Genomic DNA, 25,500 nt, shown 5'->3' on the forward strand with positions numbered 1-25,500 from the left:
AACAGTTTGAACAATTTTTACTTTTAGTTGGAGTCAGAAATTACAATTTTTGTACTTACTTTCACAATGTTTTCCACATTTGTCACGCAACTCAAAGGTAAAAAAAAAAAATAATTTAAGTGCTATCAACTCAGTGTGTTTCAGTAGAAATAGTTGTAATTCATTAATAAATATTACATATACACATACTCTACATCTAAGGCTGTCAGGTTCAATTACAGTAGGAATTGATTGTTGTTATCCACAAACACAGATTCAAAAACCTCACAATAAGTATCTCACATTAAAAACAAAACTACTAAATGATATGTAACAGCTTTGATTGTCTTCTCACATCTTTAAAACCCTTTTTGCGCCAAGTGTCATGTCTCCTTAGAGGAAGCGCCAGCATCTTAAAAAATCCCCCACAATTCCTCAAATTTCATCTCACGTGATCCTTTGCTGGAATGGAGGTATAATCTCAGCGTCCTTAGTGGTCAACATGTACATGAAGATTGTTGACATTAGACTTTATAGTAGAGGTTTGTGGGAGTCTGAGGCGTTATCTCCTGAACAATGTACACAGGTGGTCCATAGTCGCTGCTCACACGCTCATAGTGACGACAGATCATGCTCTCTGAGGCACGCAGAGGAAAGACAACGTCACTTCGGTCCGAGTCATTGTTGTCACTGCTGATGCTGTCCCGCTTCTGCACAGCCAGAGTGCTGAGAGACACGGAGGATGACTGCTGCCTCTCTGGGTCACAGTGAGGACGGCGGTACCTCCACAGCACCACTGTCACTATCACAACGACCAGAAGGAGGCTCGCACAGCCAGAGACGATCCACACGAGCAGCCCCAACTCAGAGCCATCACCATCACCAGGGTTTGTTGTCCTTGGGTTTGAATCATCATCTGACAAGAGATGCAGAAGGGAAATGGGAAGAGAAAGTGAGAAGAAGCAAATCCAAACAGATCAAAGAGACGATGAGCAGTTGAGCTAAAAATCTGTGTACTGTTTGGTAAATAGGGGTGTCTTTTTTTTTTTAAGACCGACACTTTTTCACTAACCTGGCAAGAGCCAGATTGATGTGTAGCCCCTCCCTCTAACTCTAGTTCTCCACATGGATCTGGGTCTGTGTCTGGCGAATCGTTTCAGAACCAGGGAAGGACATGAACAGAATGCTTGAAGCTGATTGGGCGAAGAGCCTGTCCGCCATGATTTGTTTTAGCCAATCACATGGTAACAAATGATGATGTCATCATCGGCATGCGCCGCAGAGACGCTGCTACAACAACAAATGCTGCGGTCATTATGTTGTTGAGTGACTTTTGACGTTTTTGCAACACGAGTATGCGAGTTAGGACACGTTAACCATCCTCCTGCGTTGACATCTTTCTATTTTGATTTGGCGCTATGCTAATAGCGTTAGCCCAGCTAGTTCCTCTCCCTGCAAATGCGCATGCACCAGTTGTGCTTGGGCACTTCCGCTTTCGTCACACCCGGATATTCTGCCCTAAACCACAACACTGCCTCATGATTGGTTCGAACCATTTCAGTTTGTATTCGAAAGGCAAAGGCGGGTACAGAACAAGATGGATTCTGGTGTTTCTGAACACCAGTAGAATCCATTTTGCAGGCAAGGTTACTTTTTCACTACGATACCAATCTTGCACCCTTGGCCATTATCAGCAGAGGTGTAAATAGCACTAATATATCCTACTCAAGTAGAAGTAGAAGTACTGTTACTTGATTGAAATTGTACTCAAGTACTAGATACTTTCACACCACCGTGTTTATTTTTGGTTATAAATCTTGCCACGGTTCCCTTGCATACAGTAAACATCTCATGCGTAAACTTAAAAAGGAAGAGACCAAAATCCTGCACAATTGGATATTAATTAATGTTCTACAAAGACACCTGTATAAAATAAAACGTTTGCCAAATGTACAATTATTTTCTAAATAAAATAACACCAATGAATTCAATTGAAAAAAAATTATTCTCAGGCTCTAAGTATAGCTACATTGATGAATTCTAAAACTGTGCCATACCTAATGTGCCATGTGGGTAACAATATAATAGGTACAAACGCCAACCTGAACCCAAGGAAGTGGCTGGACTTTGATCAGAAATGGCACAACTAAGAACATATGGATAATGTTCAATGTGCCTTCATAAGAAGAGACCATAAAACTGAAATAAAAAATAATAATCACAAATAACAATTTAGTCAGTCATGGTTGGGTGTAGAAATATATTGAATTACTTTAATTCTTTCAAAACGTACTTAAGTACAAGTAAAATTACTCATTTAAAAATATACTCAAAAAAATACACAGAAAAGCAACTCAATTACAGTAATCCATTACTTCATCAGTCCCACACAATATCAACACAAATACTTCAATTACTTATTTCATACATTTTAACCTTAAACGTGAGAATATTCTACAATTAAATGAAGCAAAAAAATAATAATTAAAAGGCCCTGAAAAACAACCGCAATAAATCTAATGAATATTATATTGAAGATTTTAGATACTGGCTGATAAAATACGATGATATTCGATCTTGATGATTGCTGATATCAGGTCGATATTCAATTTCAATATCATGTCGGGACACCGACATGATATTTAACTTTTACATACACATCTAAAACCTAACTCTGACATGCAGCAGTGCCACAAACTGATTTAAAAACAGGTTAAATATTAAATACAGACTCATTTGAACAATACAGTCTCCAATGACTGTTTTGTTGAGAAGATAATCAGTGTCAAATTATAACCTTTACAATGATTGCAGTGCATTGTGATACAAAAAGTTGCGTTGAAACGTGAGATCGACATTTTTTCGCAGTTGGTGAAATGTAATTTCTAAATAATCCCAATCTAGTTGTATGTAATATCCAATCAGAGTCATGCAAACATGCTGAGTGTTGACATTATTTAACTAATAAACCAAATACCAATACAGTGCTGTGTTTGAAGTCCTGTGCTTCACATCAGCAGAATTCCATTACTTGAGATTCATCACAGAAGTCTTTTCAGTGTGTTAGCATTAAAAAGGATGACGCTAACCTTGGTTTACTTGATCTGAACATTTTTATATATTGTTTTGATCCTGTATGTCAAAATGCCACAGCTATTGTACACGACTCTCCAGGCTATGTGTTTGGCTCATACCCGCTTTGCCTTTTTCATCCGATCCTTTTGTGGAGGCGTCTTTGGCCTTGGACTTTGGAGGTGTAGGTGGGAATCTGGTGGGGGACTCCTGGAGTGTAGAAAGTGAATCTGTAGAGTCTGAAATATAGAGGAAACACAAGAGTGCATCAGCGCCAAAACTGGAATCTTACAGGTTTTGTGTAGGCAGGGATCGGCCATGTCAGATCTCTCCTCTCCAATTTATAATCATATTATTTTTCTAAATAATGAATGTTTGGTGTCAGTAACCTCATGCTAAAGCGAATAATTAAATCTGTACAACTTCTATTTCTGCATATGGGTTCATTCAGATGACTATAGAGTACACAGATAGAGAAGTTGCATTGGAAGTCAGCTTCCACTCAAGCTTCCCTCTTCACCTACATTCACGTAACGCATAAACGAATGCACATATTTTGTGTTTGTCGACAGACGATTTTCCAGAAACTGTTTCTGAGAAAACACAGCATGAGATTTCAGCTGCATTAATCCCCTGTTGTGTTTGGTACAGGAAAAAAACCCCAGTAATCAAAGCCACTTCGGCTATATCAGATGGTCCTTTTCCCTCTATGATTTCACAGTGATGATGCAGATGTGGGCATTTCCCCTGCCTTTACAGCTGAGGTTATGGGTTATGGGTTGGCCCCCTGGTGGCCATGCTCCAGTCTTTCTGTGATGTATTTGCATACTCACCATAAACGTGTGATATTTCTGTAGGTGTTTTCCGACCTACAGCTGCTAATTTTTTTTCACAAGTTTGTCATGAAAAAGGGGTTTTAAACTCAATCATAATTTTACCTGGTTTGATGAATAGTAAGAGGGAGATTTTTAAAAGCTACTCTGGGTGCAAGGCAAATAACACTGAAGAAGATTGCTTGTCCATCACATGTTAAACACACAAATATATATATATGCTAAACATTAACTAAAGTTTTCTGCCTCTTTTGCTCAAATTTGAAAGGTATATTTAAACAAAAAAGGTAGTGATTTTGACAAAGTTCTAACAAAAGCTACACCTTATGCCATGGAAGATTGGAAGACCGTGGCTCAGGTGATAGAGGGGTCGTCTTCTGATCAAGAGGTTGGGGGTTGGATCCCAGTCTATACCTGTCTACGCGTCAAAGTGTCCTTGGGCAAGACACTGAACCCTAAGTTGCGCCCAGTGGTTGACCAGCTCCTTGCATGGCAGCTCAGTCCCAATGGTGTGTGAATGGGTGAATGAGTTCATATTGTAAAGCGCTTTGGGAATACTTCAGTGTAGGCATAAAAGCACTATACAAATCAAGTCCATTTACCATTTTATTGGATTCAATTATGCTTCCAAATTTCAGCCGGATCAGATCTGGATTGTACAATTTATTAAGACACATTTGGACCTACTGTATCTTATTAATCTGGATTGAAATTTCTGCCAAGCCTTTAAAGGAATCCTCCACTGTTTTCACAAATGTGGCCTAAAACCTTTGAAATGTCCTTATTAGAAGATGCCTAACAAAACGCATTATTTTGCACCATATTTGTTTTATTAACCGTTTGAGATCCTGTGCGCCGCCATGTTGAAATGACATCACTGATGACGCCCATTCAGTTCTATAAGTAGACGACATGAAGAAGAGAAGAAGAGCAAAAAATCCGGGCTTAAACCATTAAATCATACTTTCAACCATTTCTGACAAGAACGCCGGTTCTTTGTAGCAGACAGATTCAACTTGAGTCGGCATTAATGAGCATCAGTCGATCCTGGTTACCTGTATTTACATGCACGGAGCTCTTCTTCTCTTCTTCATGCCGTCTACGAAAAAGCAGAGTTGGAACTGTCGCCCCCGCTGTCACAGATTTTTTTCGGGTCACAGATTTTGTTTATCAAATTTTGGTAAACAAAAGAGGTTTACATGGACTTTTTTTAAATTTTTACTGACTTTTGGAGCAACTCAAAGCAGGACAAGTTGATCCTGAATGCTTCACCTCCTATAGAACTCAAAGGACTAAAAGGGGCGATTCGCGTCATCATTGCCATCATTTCAACATGGCGGCGCACAGGTTCTCAAACGGTAAACTAGTTTAAAAAGTTAATAAAATGAATATGGTGCAAAATAATGCACTTTGTTAGACATAGATCTTCTAATAAGGACATGTCAAAGGTTTTAAGCCACATTTGAAAAAACAGTGGAGGATCCCTTTAAAGTGTGAATGATCCAGATAACTGCCAATATCTGACATGGATATCTGGTATATTTGTTAAATAAAAGGTCTTATATTCTGATTTAAAACATATATTTAGCAGACCTCTTTCAAAGTTCACTCGTCTTTTTACAAATGAATTCAAACGTAATTTGCTCTGCAATTTGATGCAAATCTAAGTTGAATTACTCATACAAAAACATACAAAATTGTGCACAGAATTGAAATAAGCCTAGCGCGTGTACAAAAATCACATCCATAATATTGTTAAAATCCACAAATTTCAGCTCTTAGAGACACACAAAAAGTAATTCAGAACATTGTTGCCAAGATGCGCGAGTAACTCATTGATGGTTTATTTTTGTATTAACAAACAGAGGAAGAGTACAGATTTTTCCATTTTATCTTCCTATGCTAATGGGTGACTTACCTGACCTTAGTCTTTTTTTTTTATGTTGTATTTACTCTCCTTCCTTTCCATCCACTCTCAATGGTGTGGCCTTGTTTACTCTGTCTCATAATAAAGGTCTTAATGAAATAAAGTTTGATTTGCATGTACTCTGCGCTACATGCGCCGGAACTTTGCTTGAATTGCTTAATAATGTCAACAGGGAGAATGGGTGATAATCACATACAAGCACAAAGACACATTAGTATTTGTTGGCAGGAATAAAATTGCATTTAGCCTTAAAAAAAAAACAGTGACCCATTTCATAAGGTCAAATAATGAGGAAAATGCAGACAAAAAAAATGAAGACAATATTTTTTATACTTTAGTACAGCGATTCTCAACTGGTGGGTCGGGACCCAAAAGTGGGTCACAGACCTGTACTGGGTGGGTCGTGGACAACTGGTCAAAAATGAACAAATACTTAATGTGTCTCATGTTGGACCTTTAAAATAAATATATATATATATATATATATATATATATATATATATATATATATATATATATATATATATATATACATATATATATATATATATATATATATATATACATATATATATATATATATATATATATATATGTGTATGTTTTGAATTCTAAAAAAAAAAAAAAAAGTGGGTCACAATTTAATGACTGTGGTAAAATGTGGGTCCCAGGGTGGGACCAGATGAGAACCCCTGCTTTAGTATACTGGCCTCTTACATTTAATAATTGTTCTAAATGTACAAACTCCATCTTAAAGACATTTTAGAGCTATTCTTTTGTAACTGGATGATCTGATACAACCAAGCATCGTAAGGACTGGTTTCTGCAGCTAAGTGTGTAGGATGCTGGTATTCACAGAGAATATTAATATCTTTACTTCTCAGGCATTTTAATGTGAATATTGAATATCCGGGTCTTCTTACGATGAAGGCACAAAACCACAACCTCCTCGCTGTGCTGCAGCAGTGCTACCCATTACACCACTGAGCAGCCATGGATCTAATGTAATTATTAATTTACAGTTGTCAAGTAGGAGGAAAAACATGCATCTACAACATGTGGTCAGCAACTGTGCTTATTTTTATGCCGCCTTTAATTTATTTTCATTTTGATCCAGCATTACTCACTATTCTTTGGCACTAATTCCATTTCATTCACACCACATTTGTCCAAAATGTGCAAAAAAAAACATCACGGCTAGATTTTCCGCAGTCTCTAAATCCAAATCTGTCACAACGACATCCCTCACCAAACTAGTGAGCATGCTTTTTAATGTATGTAGAGATTAAAACAAGATTACAACTAAGTAGGGCTTTTTTGATATTTGCTGCTGGTGTAAAATGTTTGTTTACACCATGCGGTAGTTTTCTTAACAGTGGAAAAACAGCCTCATATTTACAGCTACGATCAGTTGAGAAATGCGTCTTTTTCATCTTTTTTTCTGAATAATTTATGTGCACGTTTTCTTATTCGGGAGGTCACAAAATTAAACATGTGATTTTTCAGTTTCGCTCTTAGTTCTAGGGGAAATACAGTATGCAGAAACAAATCATCAGAAAAAAGTGCACTTCATTTTCTATGTTGGACAATGTAGAATCATAAATAATACAGGCTTAAATGTGAGAAATATTGTTTGTTGGAACATTTGAAGGGCATGTACTTTATTGATTTATTAATATGTTTGACTGGGGCAAAAAAAAAATATGACTCATAAACCACTGGTTCCACTGGTTTTAATGTGTAAGCACAAAAAGAGCATTGACTGCCATGAGCATTTCAAATCATCGCATGAGAGTTAATACGATGGCGTTAAGCTGCGAGTGGTTTGAATTAGGGATTTCAGATAATTCATGGTGGCATCTTTCCATTCAAGAGACAGAGTGGATGATCGAGATTATCTATCCACTTAGTGATCAAAAGGGGAAAACGGTGCTTTGATTGCAGTAACGGAACAACCTGAACTCTTTCCCGTCTTTAAGCTTTATGTGCCATCGACATCGTGTGCCCATGTTTGCGGATTTTGCCTCCATTTCACCCACACAAAGAAACACAAACACACGGTGCTTACTCTGGCCGACTCTCAGCACCAGCTTCATGGATTTGGTCCTGCAAACGCCTCCATTAGTATTATCCAGACCTTGTAGAGAGCCCGTAGACGTGGCTGGTAAACAGAGAAATGAGGCAAAGTAAACACAAATAAATGCAACGCATTTTCTTTGGGGGGGTGAGATATTTGCAAATCGTTGCATCAGTATTTTTTAAGAAAATGCCACATTTAATAGCAAATATACAATATGCAGCTAAAGCAAAAATGTAATTAAAAAAGTCCTTAAAAAGACATTTGGTTTCAGAGTTGTTGCTTTCGACCACACTCATTTTTTCTCAGTTGAGCTTCTCGTTGCAGTGACTAACCGATGAACTCACTAATCACTTGCAGTCAAGAAGCAGCGAGGGTATAAAAAATTCAAGATGTGGTGGAACCATCATTTTTGCAGCTCACCCCCTTTTTTTTGTTAAGAGTTGACACGCTACGGCTGAAATGTTAAAGGGACTCACACCAAACAACACCAAGAACTCTCGTTCACCCCTGTGTGTCTCAACACACACATTTACACACAGAGTTGTTAGCAGCATTTAGGTCAGATAACAACATCTCACAGGCTACAAGCTACGTTGCCATGAAAGCTCCCATCAAATCTGCCTGATGCTGTAAAAGCCTTGTGTGATTTGGGGCATGTAAGCCCTTGGAATCACACTGGCCTGCCAAAGCGAAGTGTGCTGTCAGAGTGCAGCGATGTGGGTGAGGCTACGCGGTCAGACTTGCTCACTATCTCATGCATCGGTTGCCACTGAGACGATGGGTCAACTGACAGTGGTCTAACAACGAGGCCCCATTTTTTTGATCATCACGCAAAGTGACAAAATGCGAGGCAGCGCAGGACCATGGCTTTCCTCTGTTGGGCCAAAACATTAAAAGAAACAGTTGTTGAATCTGATCGCAGCCAATGCTCCACCTGTAGGAGCAAAGCAGCCTCTCCCTCTTTTCATCAGTTGATTTTTATGTTTTCATGAGCATGTGAGACACAACTCACAGGTGATATAATAGTCCCTCCCCTTGAGAAACTCCAGACCCCAAAGGTTGGGGCTGAACTCCTGAAACTTGAAGGTAAACTTCACGTCCTGGTTTGGTTTGTCACAGTTCAGAAGAGACGTGTCCTTCGTCTCTATAGTGCAGCTCTCCATCTGACGTCTGGTGACCAGGTACACTTTGTAGAACTCCTCTTTTCCTCCTTTAGAGGCATCCGACCTGGGACACACAATATCCATCTTGTCTCCAATCTGTGGGTACAACACCAATCCCTGACCTGGAGTAAACCTGTGGGTCAGAAGAGACGGATTATTGTATTGTTCACTCAGTATAGAAAAAGATTGCAATTATTCCAACTAAACTGATCATTTCTCTTAGATGATTGGACGAGAAGATGAAAAACAAAGAGAACGCTACATTTACTACACAAATAAATCAGCCCAAACTGTGGTGGAATATATAAGGAGCAGGATGGGCAAACGCTGTACATATAAAGATGAGAAATATTCTGTTTTCATAACCATATGGACTCTACACATTCAGACACTTCATAAAGTCACATATTTACTAATGGAGCATCATCAAACATTGCATACAGTAAACTATCAATTATCTGGGTGCAACACCTGCGATATTCATTAATGTTCCAGGAAAGCTTTTTAGCACTTAGCGACATTTCTAATTTATCATTTTAGTCCATGGCTTCCAATACTTGGTTTGTAAGTGCAACACGCCTTCAGGTTTTAAATGTCTCCGTGCTACAGGTGCATATTGCCACCATCATCCAATACAGGTATAGCTTTTCTAGCACAGAGACATTTAAAACAGACAGGATTGTGGCTATCAAAGAACAAGTTTGAAGAAAAAATAAAAAACAACCAAACCATTAAACATCTAATATGTTTTTTTTTATTTTTATTGCATCTTTTAGCAATTTAAAGGAAAACAGAAAGGTAAAAAAACCCAAATCCCAGTTGGTTTGTTTTTTTTTTTTTTACTTTTGTCGTCATGCAAGTGAACAAAATAAAAGAGTTTGTTAATTTGCAAAATCAGATAACTCTGTTTTGATTGATTTAGTTCAGGAGTTGAGAGGTTTTGACCAATCAGAGGAGAACACCTCTTAAAAGCCACTCAGCTTTTATCTGACTCTTATAACCTGAAATAAATCAGGGAAAATCTAATTTCCTGAAAATTTCTGAAAATGTAATCATCTGCTTTTGCAAATGAACTCTTCCAATATAAATCCGAGATCCTTCATTCTAGAGCGTGTGTCAAACTCTTTGGCGCAGGGTAAAATCGACAAAGAAAACTTGTCGTTATAAAGCGTCACAGAGTTTATGTATATGTTTGTAACAGAATTCCAGTTTACATCTATGAATAAGAAAGTAGCAGAGGTGTAAAGAGTACTGATATAATGTAAGTAAAAAGTAGCTCAATTAAATAGTACTCAAAGTAAAAGTTACTAGTTACTTTCACCTCCGACATTTATTCTCGGTAATAAATCTTGCCACGGTTCATCTCATGTACAGTATAAACTTAAAAAGGAATTTGCACGAGTGAAACTTCATTTATTTTCCACAAAAAACATCTGTATAAAATAAAAGGTTTGTAAAAATTCACCATTATTTTTTAAATAAAATAACACTAATGAATTCAATTCAAAATAAAATATTGGTCAGGCTTTAAGTATAGCTACATTTATTATTACCACTATCTGTGCCATGTGGGTAACAATATAATATTTAGAAACTCCAGCCTGAACTGAAGAAAGTGGTTGGGCGTTGATCAGAAATGGCACGACTAAGAACGTATGAATTATTTTCAATGTGCCTTTAAAAACTCCTGACCTGAAATCAGTGCAGTAACCTACTTTTTAAATAATAATTTACTCAGTAACGGCTGGGTGTAGAAATGTAACACATTACTTCTTTTAAAGCATGCTTAAGTACAAGTAAAGTTACTGATTTAGAAATATACTCAAAAAAAGTACAAGTATCCATGAAAGCAACTTTGTGATAGTAACACACACACACACACACACATACACACACACACACACACACACACACACACACACACACACACACACACACACACACACAGGTTGATTCACAGCATGCACCCCCTACTCCTGCACACTTCAAAACATAATAATGTAATGTCATATACAACGTAGCCCTACAGCACAAATCTGGCCCTTTAGACCATCAGATTTGGCTTGCATGAGAAGGTTAAAAAGACAAAAAAAAAAACACACAAATTATTGTCCATATTACCAAATAATTCAGTTGTAGATAAATCAGCTAGGATATCTCAGATATCTAAATACACAAATTCAATGTATATTCCACAATATTTGGAGAATCACATTTTTCCATGCTTTTCCCCCCCATGACTGTCATTCTAAATTTAAAACAGTTTAAAAAAAAAAAAAAATCCTGCAATTATTTAACACAATTTCTACAAATTAAATGAAAATTGGTCACAATATTTATAAAATTTGAAAGTGAAAATCCTGTAGGGACTGATATGTCACTTATTGCTTTACTTTATGTATGATTTATACGTCATGTAAAGTACAAACTTGGGCACATTAATCAATGTTATTTTTTCTATTCACGTACCCTCTAATACAATTTGCCCGTACCCCCTGGGGGTGCCCGTACCCCCACTTTGGGAACCTAGGATTCACAGGAAAACTTCCAACACTACTTCTCTTACTTGGTGTTGGAGCCGCTCCAGTGGATGGCCTCCATGGTGAGTGTCCGGCATGAGCAGAAGAAGGTGAAGAAGACGGCCAGCAGGAACGCGCCACCGCTGCTCCACGCGCTTCTCCCCATCACCGGAACGGACGACAGCTCGCTCGCGCGGCTCGGCCCCGGCTCTCTATCATAAAACACAGAGGAAGGCGCGTGGGATCGACCGCCTGCGCATGGCTCCAGCCGCGCGCTCAGGACGCGTCCACAAGTGGAAAAATGTCTCCAAGTTTCTCTTTCTGCCGCAGTCAAATAACACCTTCCACATTGTGCGTAAATGGCTAGAAAATCATTCGTGTGACGGAATCCGTGTATTGAGGACAGTGATGGTGATGATGTGTTTCATCCATCAGCTGATCACTGACTGACTGACTGACTGACTGACTGACTCACTGACTGACTGACTGACTGGTCCGCCCATCCATCCACACACAGCGGAGCCGCACACTACTGGAGATCAGCGCACATTGGTTGATTTCATAATACTGATTTACATATCACTCCAGCAGTAAATATATAAATAATAAAGCAAAAACATATTCTACAGCAGGCATACGCAACTGGCGTCCCGGGGGCCACATTCGGCCCTCGGTCAAATTTTCTGTGCCCCCCCCCCCCAAAACAAAATGATCATAATTCATGAAGTTGGAAGTTATATGAAGAACAACATAACACGCACAACTCCAGAAACAGAGAAAATGACAGTGAAATGCTCAACGTGTCAAGAAAAGTACAAAAAGTTTAACAAACAAAAGCCCACAAAAAGTAAAGTAAAAGAAAATAAAATACAAAAAAAAAAATTATGAAACAAAGACTGACTGAACAACCATTTAAACAACAACAACATAAACAAAAGGACTTCAAAGACACAAAATAACACAAAAGTACAGAATAATACACAAAATGACGAGAACAGGAAAAAAAATATAACAAAAACACACATAACGACTTGAAAAACACACAAAAAGACAACAAAAATGTGCTATTTTGATGAGAACATTTATAAAATGAATTCAAAAACACACAAAATGGAAAATTTAAAAAAAAAAAACACATCAAGAAAACTCACAAAAAAGGACTACAAAGACAAAAGACAACCCTTTGTTCTTTGCTGTATTAATGCTCATACTGGTTATTCTTCTAAATGCTGACATGAATGTCGATATTGTGGCCCTCAAATCAGACAATCACATTTTTGTGGCCCCCATTGTGATAGAAGTTGCCCATCATCTACAGCCAAGACAGAGTTTTTCAACCTTGGAAATAAAATGGGGTCACCTGAAATGTCTAGTAATTAATACAAATACACTGATTAAAATGATATAATATATATTTTTTATTTACTATTATTATCTACTTATTATTAGGGGAGGGGGGAGGGAGCAGGGAGGAGAGACTCAAGGCAGGAAATAGAAAGGGTGGGGAGGAATTGATTATTTTAAAGTGAGAGTGAGATGTGAAGTTGTAGTAGAACATATTGTGCTCATTGTGTTGTGTAATCAAGCCAGTCTGTTGACAAGTGTGAAGCTTAGCTATAATGGTGGTGGCTGTGGAGTGAGTGGTAATACATACAGCATAATAGTGGCAATACCCTTTTTTCAACCACAAATAACTTATTTTAAACAAACGTCACAGAAAAATGAATACTTGAACACAATGTAGAGTGATAATAACTAATGATCACAGCAGAGTTTAGGTTTTGAAAAAAAAATTATGAAAATATCTTAACGTGACAGTTTGACCCACATCCCATCCGTTAACATTGAGGAGGCGGGGTTTATGACCTATACTGCAGCCAGTCAGCAGGGGGAGCGCTCAAAATAAAAGCTTCACTCCACCGGGGAGCTTGTCCTGTCCATTCTTTTTACAGTCTATGATGCAAACGGATCATGTACCACTGGGGTGTCAAACTCATTTTAGTTTAGGGGCCAAATACGGAGCAGTTTGATCTTGCCACAGATTTTATGCAGAAAAACTAGTCATTTCAACATTACTGTGCCCTAGTATGCACTTCTATAGGTATACTATACATAAAATCCAAAATATGTAAGAAACCGACAATATCCAAGCAATAAGTGACAGATATCAGTCACAACTAGATTCTGTGACCAATTTCTATTTGATTAAGGAAAAAGTTATGGAATGATTTGAGGAAAATTAAAAGATTTTGTAAGAATTTTTAGTCGTTTAACATTAAAAACGACTGCCATCATGCAATATAAGTACAGGGAAAACTGTTGAGTGTCATTTACACAATGACGCATGTTTTCTCTGTCATTTTTACTTTCTCCTGTGGGCTATAAAATGGATGCTCCAAAGGGCCGGATTTGGCCCCCGGGCCTTGGTTTGACACATGAACAAGTGCAAGTTCTGCTCAGCCATTAAATAACATAGTCACAGAGTTACATTTTTATCAAACAGAAGCAAAAGCTGTTTTTGAGAAATATGCTATCATATATGCTATTCAGTCACACACACACACACACACACACACACACACACACACACACACACACACACACACACACACACACACACACACTTTGACTTAATAAGAAAAATAATTATCTCATTATAGATAATCACTTTAACCATGAATGCTGTTGGGATGGAGGGCATTGCTTGGATTTCCTTTAAGTCTTTTATATGGTGGCTGTAAGGAGCCAAAGCTGTAATCCCCTCATTTTCAGAAAGTCCAAAGTAATGACAAAGTGGTTTAAAAGATTACTCGCAGAGGGCTTCTGTCACCAGACTGCACAGATATGTCTGCACAGCCGCAGGGAATGAGCCGAGCTGCATGTGTTCAAAAATGCTGGCAGCATTGTTCACATTTATTATTCATTTAAAATCTCAACTATAGGACAGCACAGATAAACCATATGTAGGATTTTTCTTCTTCTTGCACAGAAGAAAAAACAGTTTGACTGTATGTCTTCTTTAAAAGATGTCAAATCCACAAGCATCAGAGTGTTTTAGTTGGATTTAAATATAGTCAGTCACTCAATAAGGGCAAACATCTGGTCTACATTGGTAACTTATTTTTAATCTTTTTTTTTTTTTTTTGCTGTACAAAAACAATGTTTACCTCCCCAAGAAAAGTCACACCACCTTCCCATAGTGGTCTTGAGGTGGACACTTATCTATTATTTACAATAAAGAAGAAGACCCTCAACTTAGCAAACAAACTAATGTTGGATGAACATAGAAATATTCCCCCTCATTGCACCTGCCCATCTTCACTCTTCCTATAGACAGCATTAATATTAAAGCATCTGCTTGTTTTAGTTTTCTAAGTGCTGAGTTGCATTTTTGCATGAACCTTGTGCATCATATAAATTATAGAAGTTTTACTGTAAGTTAACACGAGAAAAAAAAAAAAAAAAAGATTCAGCGAAAAGGAATCAAATATTTTATATGCAATACAATAAAATAGCACAAAAAACATTTTAACCCCCATTTATCGTTTATCATTAGAAAATAAAAGTAGATTTTTTTTATTTTTTTTGCTCGATTTTTCATGACTTTTCCTCATTTGATGGGTACATTTGATTAAGCATAAAACTATCATGATAATAATTTTTCAATGTGCTGAATGCATATTGCATGCATCGGTGTTCCTCTGGGGTCAATTTGACCCCAAGCTGTTTTAGCTGTGTTAAACTTATCTGTGTGTGACCCATTTACGACCTCACATCCCCACACCTGCAAAACGATTAAAGATAAATGTATTATTATTTAAAACATTGGCCTGAAGGTGGCGCTAGAGAACAGGTCAAGGTTTCTTATTTATGTATTCAACAAATAAACAAAGTGCCTGACGCAAAAACTTAGTCAACTATTTTCTGGAGGCAAATATCCTTGGGGTCAAATTGACCCCAAGGATAAAATGTGTATTAGAAAATGGCTAAAACAATTGGGAAACAATAAAAACTTTGATTACAGTGACACATTTAGTAACAATTTCATTTTGTTCATTCTTGGTCAGGATGAATCCTTTGGGTCCTTTTGTTTGGGGTGGGGGGAGATCTCCCAAATTGAAGCTAATGCTAACATGTTAGGCGTGTAGGCAAAGAACAACCCCTATCACGATTAGCATTAACATCAACCTGGGATGAAGCTTGATGCTTGTTTTCTACTCATGGTCCAACCTCACAGCTGCAGCTGAAGGTTTCCTGCAGGAGGAGACAAAAACTCATCAGACTATGACTTCAATTTCAGTAGAAACATGTGCGTCACGGTGTTTAAAAACCACCGGACCTGCAATAAATGATCGCTCCTAAACGTATATTACAATTAAGTTTAATATTACAATATTACAATCATCAGAATCCCATAATTATTTAAAAACAGATCAAGTTATTAGATGTTTTTAATCCTTTCAAAAATAATAAATAGTAGGAAAAAATTAATGTTTAAAAAAAAAAATAAAAAAAAAAATTAAACCCTGTTAAACCCTCCATGTCACACAAGAAAAAACAAAGAAAAGATCAAAGATTATATCCTCTACCTGCTAATCCCACTCATTATAAAAGGCCTATGTGCTTTTATTTTGGAAAAGATGTGGGGGGTTTTTTTTCTGAGTGACATATTTATTTTCTATGGTATATTACTTAAAAAAAGGAGGAAAAAAAAAACTTTATGATTTAATTTTTTGTTTATTTTGTTTGCATTTCAAGGATTAAAAAAAAACTAGTCTGAAGATGTAGATTTCCTCCACAATAGTATAAAATATAGTCTCCAGCTCAAAATGTGGTAGTTTTTAATTTACTATATAAAAAAGTATTACCGCCTCAAGCACCATCACCACATGGTATTTCCTTTTGTTTCCTCATTATTTTATTCTCTTTTTTTAATGTTACTGTGATATTAATGTTTAGGCTGCACTAAGTTATCCTGAAATACATCAGAGAAATACAAACAGAACCGTGAAGAACTACAGCCTGACTTTGGAAATCCATCTAAAATGAGTCCATGTAGCATTCTTTCATTCATCATTTATACTTACTTTAAAGCTTTTACAAACAAGCCTAACATGCATGTTACTGAACTGTGGGACTAGAACAGAGAACATGCAAACTCAGTACAGACAGGTCCCAGGGCTGCATCTGGGGCGACCTGCTAACCGAGTTCCTCAGTGACTTAGTTAAAGTTAAAACTCTCTCATGCAGTGAAACAGGATATGGTTATGTTGGTGTGTGTGTGTGTGTGTGTACGCATGTCTTACCTGTCTTCATGTGAACAAGCTTTCCTCTTCAAGCACTCTGTGTATTTCTGCCTTTGTTTCTTCCTCATGTTGTCGCTCTGACTTCTTCTTTGTCGCTGCCATGTTGAACAGTAACCCAAACTGTGGTTTGGAATGTCTTTTATACACCTGTGTGTCTGTGTGTGACTCATGTAAAAATCCCCATCAAACAGAATGACTCTTAGCAAGTGACAGAAAATCACGCGACCATTTTGATGTGAAAGGCCCGTTATTTTTTATGTAAATGCTGCCTACGGAAGAAATTTTCTACCAACTTCTGGGATTCAAAGTGTACTTCACTGTTGTGGATGATGACATCACTATTATTTAAATAATGGAAATAACTGTCTCTTATCATGAAGGAATTTAACTGTAATATTTGAAGTGATTATAAATGGAGAGAAAGAATATCAAAGCCTTTGTGAAGTAAAGTCATTTTAGTTGAAAATTAGATGAATGTCAGAAGAACAGCAAACATATTATGTGACTAACCCTGTCTGCTCAGCTCGTTCCCTTCAATAAAGAGATGAAGTGAATGGATTAAACATAATTTAAAGGTAAAGTTTATATACTCTCCCTCTGTGTGTGTCTCAGGCTGTGAGTTAATATAATATTTTACTAGGGATGGGACGATACAATGAATTCACGATGCAATACGATAATAAAGTCACAATAACAATACAATATAATTAGAAAGGAAAAAAGGCCAAAAATGTGTTGTCTAAAGAATAGTATCTACCTATAAAAGCAAGAAAGTTGTGTGTGTGTGTGTGTGTGTGTGTGTGTGTGTGTGCTTGTGCGTGTTTGTGGAGCGAATATCTCCTCGATGCAGTATCTGTTCGACCTGAAACTTTGTCAATGGCTTCCAAATACCACAAGTATGTGCATGCGCCATTTTGGGGTAATTTGGTCATTTCCAAATGTTTATTTACATTTTATTTCGCCGGGACGGCACATTCATGTTCACCCAGAAGTGATGAAACCTATTCAGCTTTTGACCTCACTGCACAGCTCTGCTCGGTGCGTGCCAGAGCCAATCACAGTGGCGAGCTAGAGTCACGTGTGCGTGTGAGCCAATCGCTCGCTGAAGACCTGGAGTAACGCCAGACCTGTGCCCCAGAGCCGTATAGAGAGAGAGTTGCTATAAACGGAAGTCCAAAATGCTCGACCGTCATGTATTCGTCATACAGATGAATTGGTTCCCCAGAAGTTATTGGCGGGCAATTAAAATCCATTGATTCCGAGTGACATAACTGGAATTTTCGGTAATTTGCTATCAATAGCTGCATTGATTTACAATGTTTATACAGTACACAATCATATGTATGTGTATATATAATATATGTTTATGCAGTTCCACAAATACTTTTTTGTTTTTTTTCTTAACGTAAATTAGTGTAAACATCTACCTGACCTGCTTTTTTCACATATAGTTAAGGCCAACATTAATTTAGTTAAAAAACCTTGTTGATGTGTATTGTATACAGGATGTATTGCTTTGAATTTTCTTTAATGTTCTTAAACTTGTATGGTATTGAAAGCAATCACATCCCAATGTTTACTGACAAACTAATAGCCATACAACTTTTATGCATACAACCAACTTCTATCTAGAAGGGGGGGGTGTTTAAAAATCCATACTAGTAATAATAATATTCAGTATTGAAGCCTATTTAACATTATTTTTTTTGCTACAATACTTCCCTTTTGTTTTGTTAGATAATCATCCCTCACTTCCTGAAATACATAATGCTTTTATTGAAGAATAAGCAACAGTTGTTTAACTTGTTATATTTCTAATGCATCTGCACCAAATCAAGTTCCTGATCTGATACTTTGGCTCCATTTTTGATCTTTGCAATCCAAATGATACACACAGCTATTTTACTCTGTTACACCCTGTGACTCAGGCATTTTCATAAACTCCATAAATTATCTTCCCTTAAAAAACAAAACAAAAATAAGAGAAAAATATACTGAATAATAAAAAAAAGAACAGACAAAATATACAAAATGACACAAAAAACACAAAATGATGATAGAAATGATCCTAATTAGAATATGAACTGTAAATACATGTAGGTCAGTCTTGGTCCCACACCAGGCGGGAGATGAGAGGTGATAAAAACTAGAGAAATAAATCTATTCAAGAAGCACTAAATACTGTTTAATTCCTTATTTACAAAGTTATATTCTTTAAAATGTGTATCACTCATTCATTCCATCATTACAGTTGTTTTTTTTAATAGTTTTTATAGCAAAATGTTGCAGTCAGAGAAAGGGGGTACTACCACTGAATTAGGAGATGCTCAGGTGTGCCTGATGTAGTCAGTTTATCGTGTTATTTCAAATAATAAAGCTCATTTTGTTATAGCTTAGTGTCCCTTTTATTACAGCATATGTCGGCAGAATAATCAATGAAACGTCCATGTCAGAAGATGGCAGTATGTGGCACACAGTATGTTACCAGGGCAATTATTCGGTGTGTAGTGGGAACCTTTTTCTAAACTCAGTGTGTGCAGTGGTTTGAAAACGCTGATACAGTCGTTATTAGTGCTAGTTATTGTACACGTTTGGCTTTATTTAGAAAGATTAACGCGACACGTCACGTTCCGTTTTCACTTTTACAGCTTCATTTAAAAGCAGCAACATTCATTTCTTATCAAACCACCTGTTCAATCACTGACTGGTATGACTGGGCCTGGTGGCGAAATGAAGCAGACATCTGTTTGTCTGTTAAGGGAGTGTCAGGGGATTTTCAACAGACCCCTTTCCTCTAAATGACTGTGATCCTGCACACAATCCTTATGACTTCTTCTTTCATATGGCACAAATACATTAGCTCACACCCTCACTGGTGCCTGTGTTTATGATAATCCAGTCAACCAGTCATTCATACTGCTCAGTTTCTGGGAAGAATGGTGCTGTTGTATTTTCTTTCTTTCTACACCAAATCCACCAGATCGTCTCAAGCTCTGACAGACTCGCCCACTGAACCACTGGTAACACAATTTAGTGACACAATCTGTGCTTTTTTTTTTTCAAATCACATGCCACCCTGCATACTTATACGTTCCTGTAAGTTGATCAAAGAAAAAACAAATATGAGCCATCATGCAGTTGTAGTTGAAAGGAAAAGGTTAAAAGGACATGAAGAGGTGGGGAAAGATGTGGAGACCCAGCAGGGGACACCCCCTTCACTGAAGACTGGAAATTCAACATGTGTTTCAAAAACACTTTTAGCTTCAGAAGCATTCTAGACACTGAAAAATATGAAGAAAGATAGTTTAGACCGGACACAGGCAACTAGAGGCTCAGGAACCAACTGTGGAACGCCCAAAACAACTGCACAAAACACACAAAATGACTCCAAAAAAACACAAAATGACTAAAAAAACATATGCAATGACAACAAAACACAAAACATGAGTCCAAAAATGCACAAAAAAGCAACAAAAACACACAAAACATACACCAAAAGACTCCAAAAAAGCAAAATCCACAAGACACACAAAATGACAACAAAAAACACAAAAAAGGGACTCAAAAGATGTGCAAAGCAGCAACAAAAGCAAACAAAACAACATGCAATACAACAAAAAACACCCAAAATGACTCCAAAAACACAAATTTACAAGAAAATACAAAACATGAGTCCAAAAACACACAAAACAACAACAAAATGAATCAAAAAATGCAAAAACAGCAACAAGATACAAAAAGACAACAAAACACAAAACATTACTCAAAAGATGTGCAAAACAGCATCAAAAACACACAAAATGACTTAAAAACCTCACGTAACAACATAACAACAACAACAAAAATAATAGTGACTGGAAAAAACACAAAACAACAACAAAAACCAACTGTGTTTTTTCCTATATTAATGCTCAGAATGGTCATTGATCTAAGTGCTGAGGTGATTTTCTGATATTGTGGCCCTCGGGCCACACAATCTCATTTTTGTGGCCCCGACTGTGATCAAAGTTGCCCGTCTGTCCTTTAAATGTTTCATTTTAAGAAGGGTCAGTGCTTTCTATGTGGAGTTAGCATGTTTGTCCTTGTTCGCATTACTTAAATTATTGTGTGCGTGTGTGTGTTTTTGGTGTTGTTTGGTTGTTTCTTATGTCGTTTTGTGTGCTTTTCTGTTCTTTTTGTATCGCATATGTAGTGATCTTGTGTGTTTTTCTCTGATTAAGTGTGTCTTTGTTGCGGTTTTGTGTGTTTTTGGTAATAGTCAGTATTCGTCTCTCTTAGTGCGCGTGTTCTTGGTGTCATTTTGTGTCTAAAAAGATAGAGTTTGAGTTTGTGCTGTGCAGCGTTTTGTTTCCATGTGGGCCACAGAGAGCCTGTTTTCCTGTCATGTGTAGGATCTGCATGAGCGAGCTGACAGACATGCAGCTATACTGCCATCAGATAACACATTGTCATCCTCAAAGTGTGACAGACGCCGCACCGCAGGGAAAATTTCCAGCAAACCAAACTGATCTTTTTTTTTTTTCTCTCTCTCACTCTTTTCTTTTCTTCAAATGACGTTTATTTGCTCACACTTCACTTTCAGGCCACATTAATACCAAGAAAAACCATATACTGTGAACAACACAACAGGCACACATAGTTTGGAACTTATGTGGCATTAATAATATTAATCTCTGTATCAGCGCCACTTTATTCCCTGTACCAGCGTCACTTACTGACAACCTGCACTAGAACTGTAAACTTTGCACCTAGATATTCTAGTTTTTATAGTCTGTTCTAACTTTTATTCTCTTTGTATTTAGTCTTATTTCCTAATTGTTATAACTCCATCCCCTTAAGATGTTTGCTTTTACTTATTGTACATAAGATACCTCTTTTTACTATTTGACTGTCTGCACATTTCTTGTCTATTCTGCACACCCTGAGTGCCAAATGTAACAAGTAAATTTCTCCATTGTGAGATCAATAAAGGATTATCTTATCTTATCTTAATCTATGTTTGTTTTTCTTCTCTTCAAATACTACACAATCAAACATTTATTCATTTATTCGGGACAACACACATCAGTGAACAATCATATACAAGTTGTACACAAATTGTAAATGTGCCAGATTATAGCAAAACTGCTCATTTACATCTGTAATTTGTCTGGTTTGAGTCTGAACGTGACACAGTGTGGGTCTGACTGTGAGGATTCAGGAAATGTGACAATAGAAAAAGGGTCATTCCATGTCATTTCACAATTGGCCCACACTTTGGCCTCAAAAAAAAAAAATTGTGGATTTTTTTCTTTTACAAATTGTATAGGCACACTGTAGTTTTTTAGTTTGATCGGATCAATTCTTTTTGAGATATGGCCAATTCAGTGAGGGGTTGTTATGTGTCCATTTTCGTGCGTCCTTGTTTTTCTTCCATTTTTAGCTTCCAATATCTCAGGAACGACACCACATAGGAACTGTAATTTGGTATATTAATAAAGCCACTAGAAGCTGTACCTCACAAAGTAAGAAAATGGTTCCTATATGTTTTATGTTACTAAACGAATAAACAATAAATGACTATAAGACGCAGATGCAAGCTGGACTGACCTTATGTAAAGGATTTTCATTATCCGCGAGAGGTGAAATAACTAATAAATAAATGAGATGTCACAAAAAGGAAATTGTTTTATAAATCCCAAAAAAGAGTCATTTTTATACGATAAATGAAAACAGAAATCAATTTTTTTTTTCTTACATTCCCAAATCTAAAGTTATGGGCCAATGAAAATAGTTAAAAAAAAAAAAAAAAGTAGTCATTTTTCGAATTTCAAGAGACTGTCACCCAAGAACCAATGCATACTGTATACTGTATCTGACTAATCATTAGTGATTTGAACTGTCTATGTACTCCAAGATGATTAAAGTACAGGGAGCTCAGGCATTTACATGTCAGAGCCCGAAACACACTTTTTTTCCAGCTATGAGGGGCTGGCATGTCCACCAGACAGGATGTATAGCAGACCTTTTTTGTATATTCTGAGAGAGTGGGTGGAGTTTCCTATGTTCAGTATGCTATTTTATTTTTCACCTTAGAAAGCACATATTGCAGCTTTTATTGTTGATTTATACTTAAATACACATTTTGAATTGTTTATTAAGGACGCAAAATGAACACTGACGTAGATTAATGTTCCTACCAGGAATGTTTTGGTCGAGGAAACCAGCAAACACAAAGAAAACATGCAATATCAAAACAGAAATCTTCCAGGTGAACTTTTTTGGACTAATAAGATGATTGACTGACTTACTGTTTGAAGACGGAAATCGACACTTCAGGCAACTCCTAACACAGTGGTTCACAACCGTTTTTGGATCGTGACCCAATTTTGATATAAATAATTTCTATCCATCCTAAAGACTTTTTTCCCCCCCTGCGTGATATTAGTTTTTGATCATGTTTGTTGTACTGTTATAAATACAGTTGCATTAGTGACAAGTTGTGCCAGCTCAGATATTTGTATACTGCATTTTATTTGAATAACATTTATATTCGACCAAGTGAAAGACACAGTTGTTTAGTTGTTTTACTTTGAAAGAAAATTATAATAATAAAAATACTAGTATTATTATTACTTTTTTAATCAAATACAAGACATTTCAGGCAAAACACCCAATATGGGGTCATGACCCCAAGGTTGAAAAACACTGCTCTAACACCATTCCCAAAAAACTCTGATTAGTGTTATTTCGAGTAAAACAAAATAAATAAAAAATAAATAAAATAGAATCCCAATATCTAATAATAAAATTGTTTTTATTTGTTTCATTTTTGTTGCTATATTCTGGGGTTTTTTTTTTTTTTTTTTTTTTAAACACTCTTTAGGTTTCTTCTTCCCTATACTGTGACAAACCAAATCATTGGGTTAGGTAAAGTGAAAGGACATAACTAACTTATCATTTTACTGTTTCTGTGAATCCACTTCATTCAGTGATCTGACTCTGACTGAGTCATTTCCAACTCTTTGGGGGCGGAACACATGACAAAGAAACAGCTTCTGACATAGATATCATATCATATCATAGAAGAGTCTGTCTAAGGGTTTTGTCTGTCTTTAAATATCAATCAGATGAGTATGACTGCCACCTACTGTCTATCTTTAGACCTTGCACTTTCAGTCATTGGACAATTAAAAAACACAGCTTGTTTGTTCTGTGTATATTTGTATTTGAAAATACATTTTTTTTTCAAACAACAAATAAATAAATTAAGAATAAACATCAACAAACACATCATCCACCAGTGTTTTAGCTCAGCAACATGAACAAATCCCGCTCTTTCTAAATTTGGCCACACGATATTTTAGAAAAATTGTGTTACAGTGTAATAAATATAAAGAAATAAAGTGAATTATTATACAAGCAGTAAGGTATACTATGAATTATTACAGTGCTTTTGTTTCACATTTTATGAATGACACATAGACGTCAGGTTTTTAAATAATGGCTGAGTTAGTCATTTAAATATAAGGTGGTGAAAGTCAAAAAAATCAATGTCCACAGCATCTGTCTCTCTTTGAGACCTTCTTATACTGATTTAAAAAAAAAAACATGTCACACTAGAATCTCTCTCCCTTCACACACATGGACAGTTCGTCAGTCCATCACTACACAATCACTCCTACGCTGCAGTCATCTTCAACACACGCTTGTGGAGAACATGGAAATACAGCTCTGAAGTGATGCAACATGACTGACACAAGACACCAGGGGAAGAAACAAACATTTTTGAAAGGAGGGGAAAAAAGACACACAGTGTGGCTTTATTGTACATTTAGCTTTATAACAGTCTGAATAGCATCATTCAGTGCAGGTAATGTTTTTATATCTACAGATGAAATTCCATGCTTACAGTGGCTCATGGAGGGCAAACAGGAGAAATGTGAGGGAGGTGCAGTAATTGCTCACTCTCATATAACTCAGTCAACTCAGACCAAAGTCAAGGTGAACTCTCCAGTGGGTCATAAAATTTGGATTTTGTGCTCTCACACCCTGATACCGACCAGTGACTCAAAACAGGCTCAAACCAGTTAAACTGAAATGTGCTGCAGTTACAATCATTATCTTTATTTAAAATATTGAATTTTATTTATTTTTTTACTTTACTGTCAAAGGTCAACACTACACGAAGTGCAATCTTTTAAAGACAGCGATGCTTGTTTTGTTATTGCAATTAAATAAATACATTTATTTTATTGCATAATTGTGACCATCACCAGCCCTCCCTAAAGAAGGGTAAGGAACACTTTATTATAGGGAGGATTTAAAAAGAGAGGGCAGTGTTACATCTAGATGGGGGGAAGGGAACATGGAAGATGAAGTCAGGGTAGAAAATGGAAAGGGAGGGGAAGAGTTGACTGATTTAAAGTGAGAATGAGATGTGATGTTGTAGTTGTGCTTATTGTGTTGCGTATTCGTGCAGCCAGTCTGGTGGTGAGTGTGGAGCTTAGGTATAATGGTGGTGCTGTGAACAGAGGGAAGGAGTGAGTGGTTATACCTAAAACTGGTATTTAAGATCAACGTGTCTACGGTTAAGCCCAGTACGAGTTTATCCCACAGCCTAAGACATGCCAGTGCATCCT

General features: G+C 36.8%; 1 protein-coding gene across 1 annotated transcript; it reads right to left on the reverse strand.

Moving 5' to 3' along the window:
* Window positions 1-221: 221 nt before the first annotated feature.
* Window positions 222-12,089, reverse strand: LOC114481505 (ephrin-B2a-like). The gene is made up of 5 exons (XM_028476398.1): window positions 11,621-12,089; window positions 8,904-9,187; window positions 7,880-7,972; window positions 3,174-3,290; window positions 222-895 (listed from the first exon to the last, which is right to left on the reverse strand). Exons 1-5 carry the CDS (start codon window positions 11,737-11,739, stop codon window positions 504-506), a joined length of 1,005 nt encoding a protein of 334 aa, XP_028332199.1. The 5' UTR covers window positions 11,740-12,089; the 3' UTR covers window positions 222-503.
* Between the last annotated feature and the right edge of the window lie 13,411 nt (window positions 12,090-25,500).

The sequence above is a fragment of the Gouania willdenowi genome, chromosome 3 (assembly GCF_900634775.1).
Source record: "Gouania willdenowi chromosome 3, fGouWil2.1, whole genome shotgun sequence".
NCBI classification, from domain to species: Eukaryota; Metazoa; Chordata; class Actinopteri; order Blenniiformes; family Gobiesocidae; genus Gouania; species Gouania willdenowi.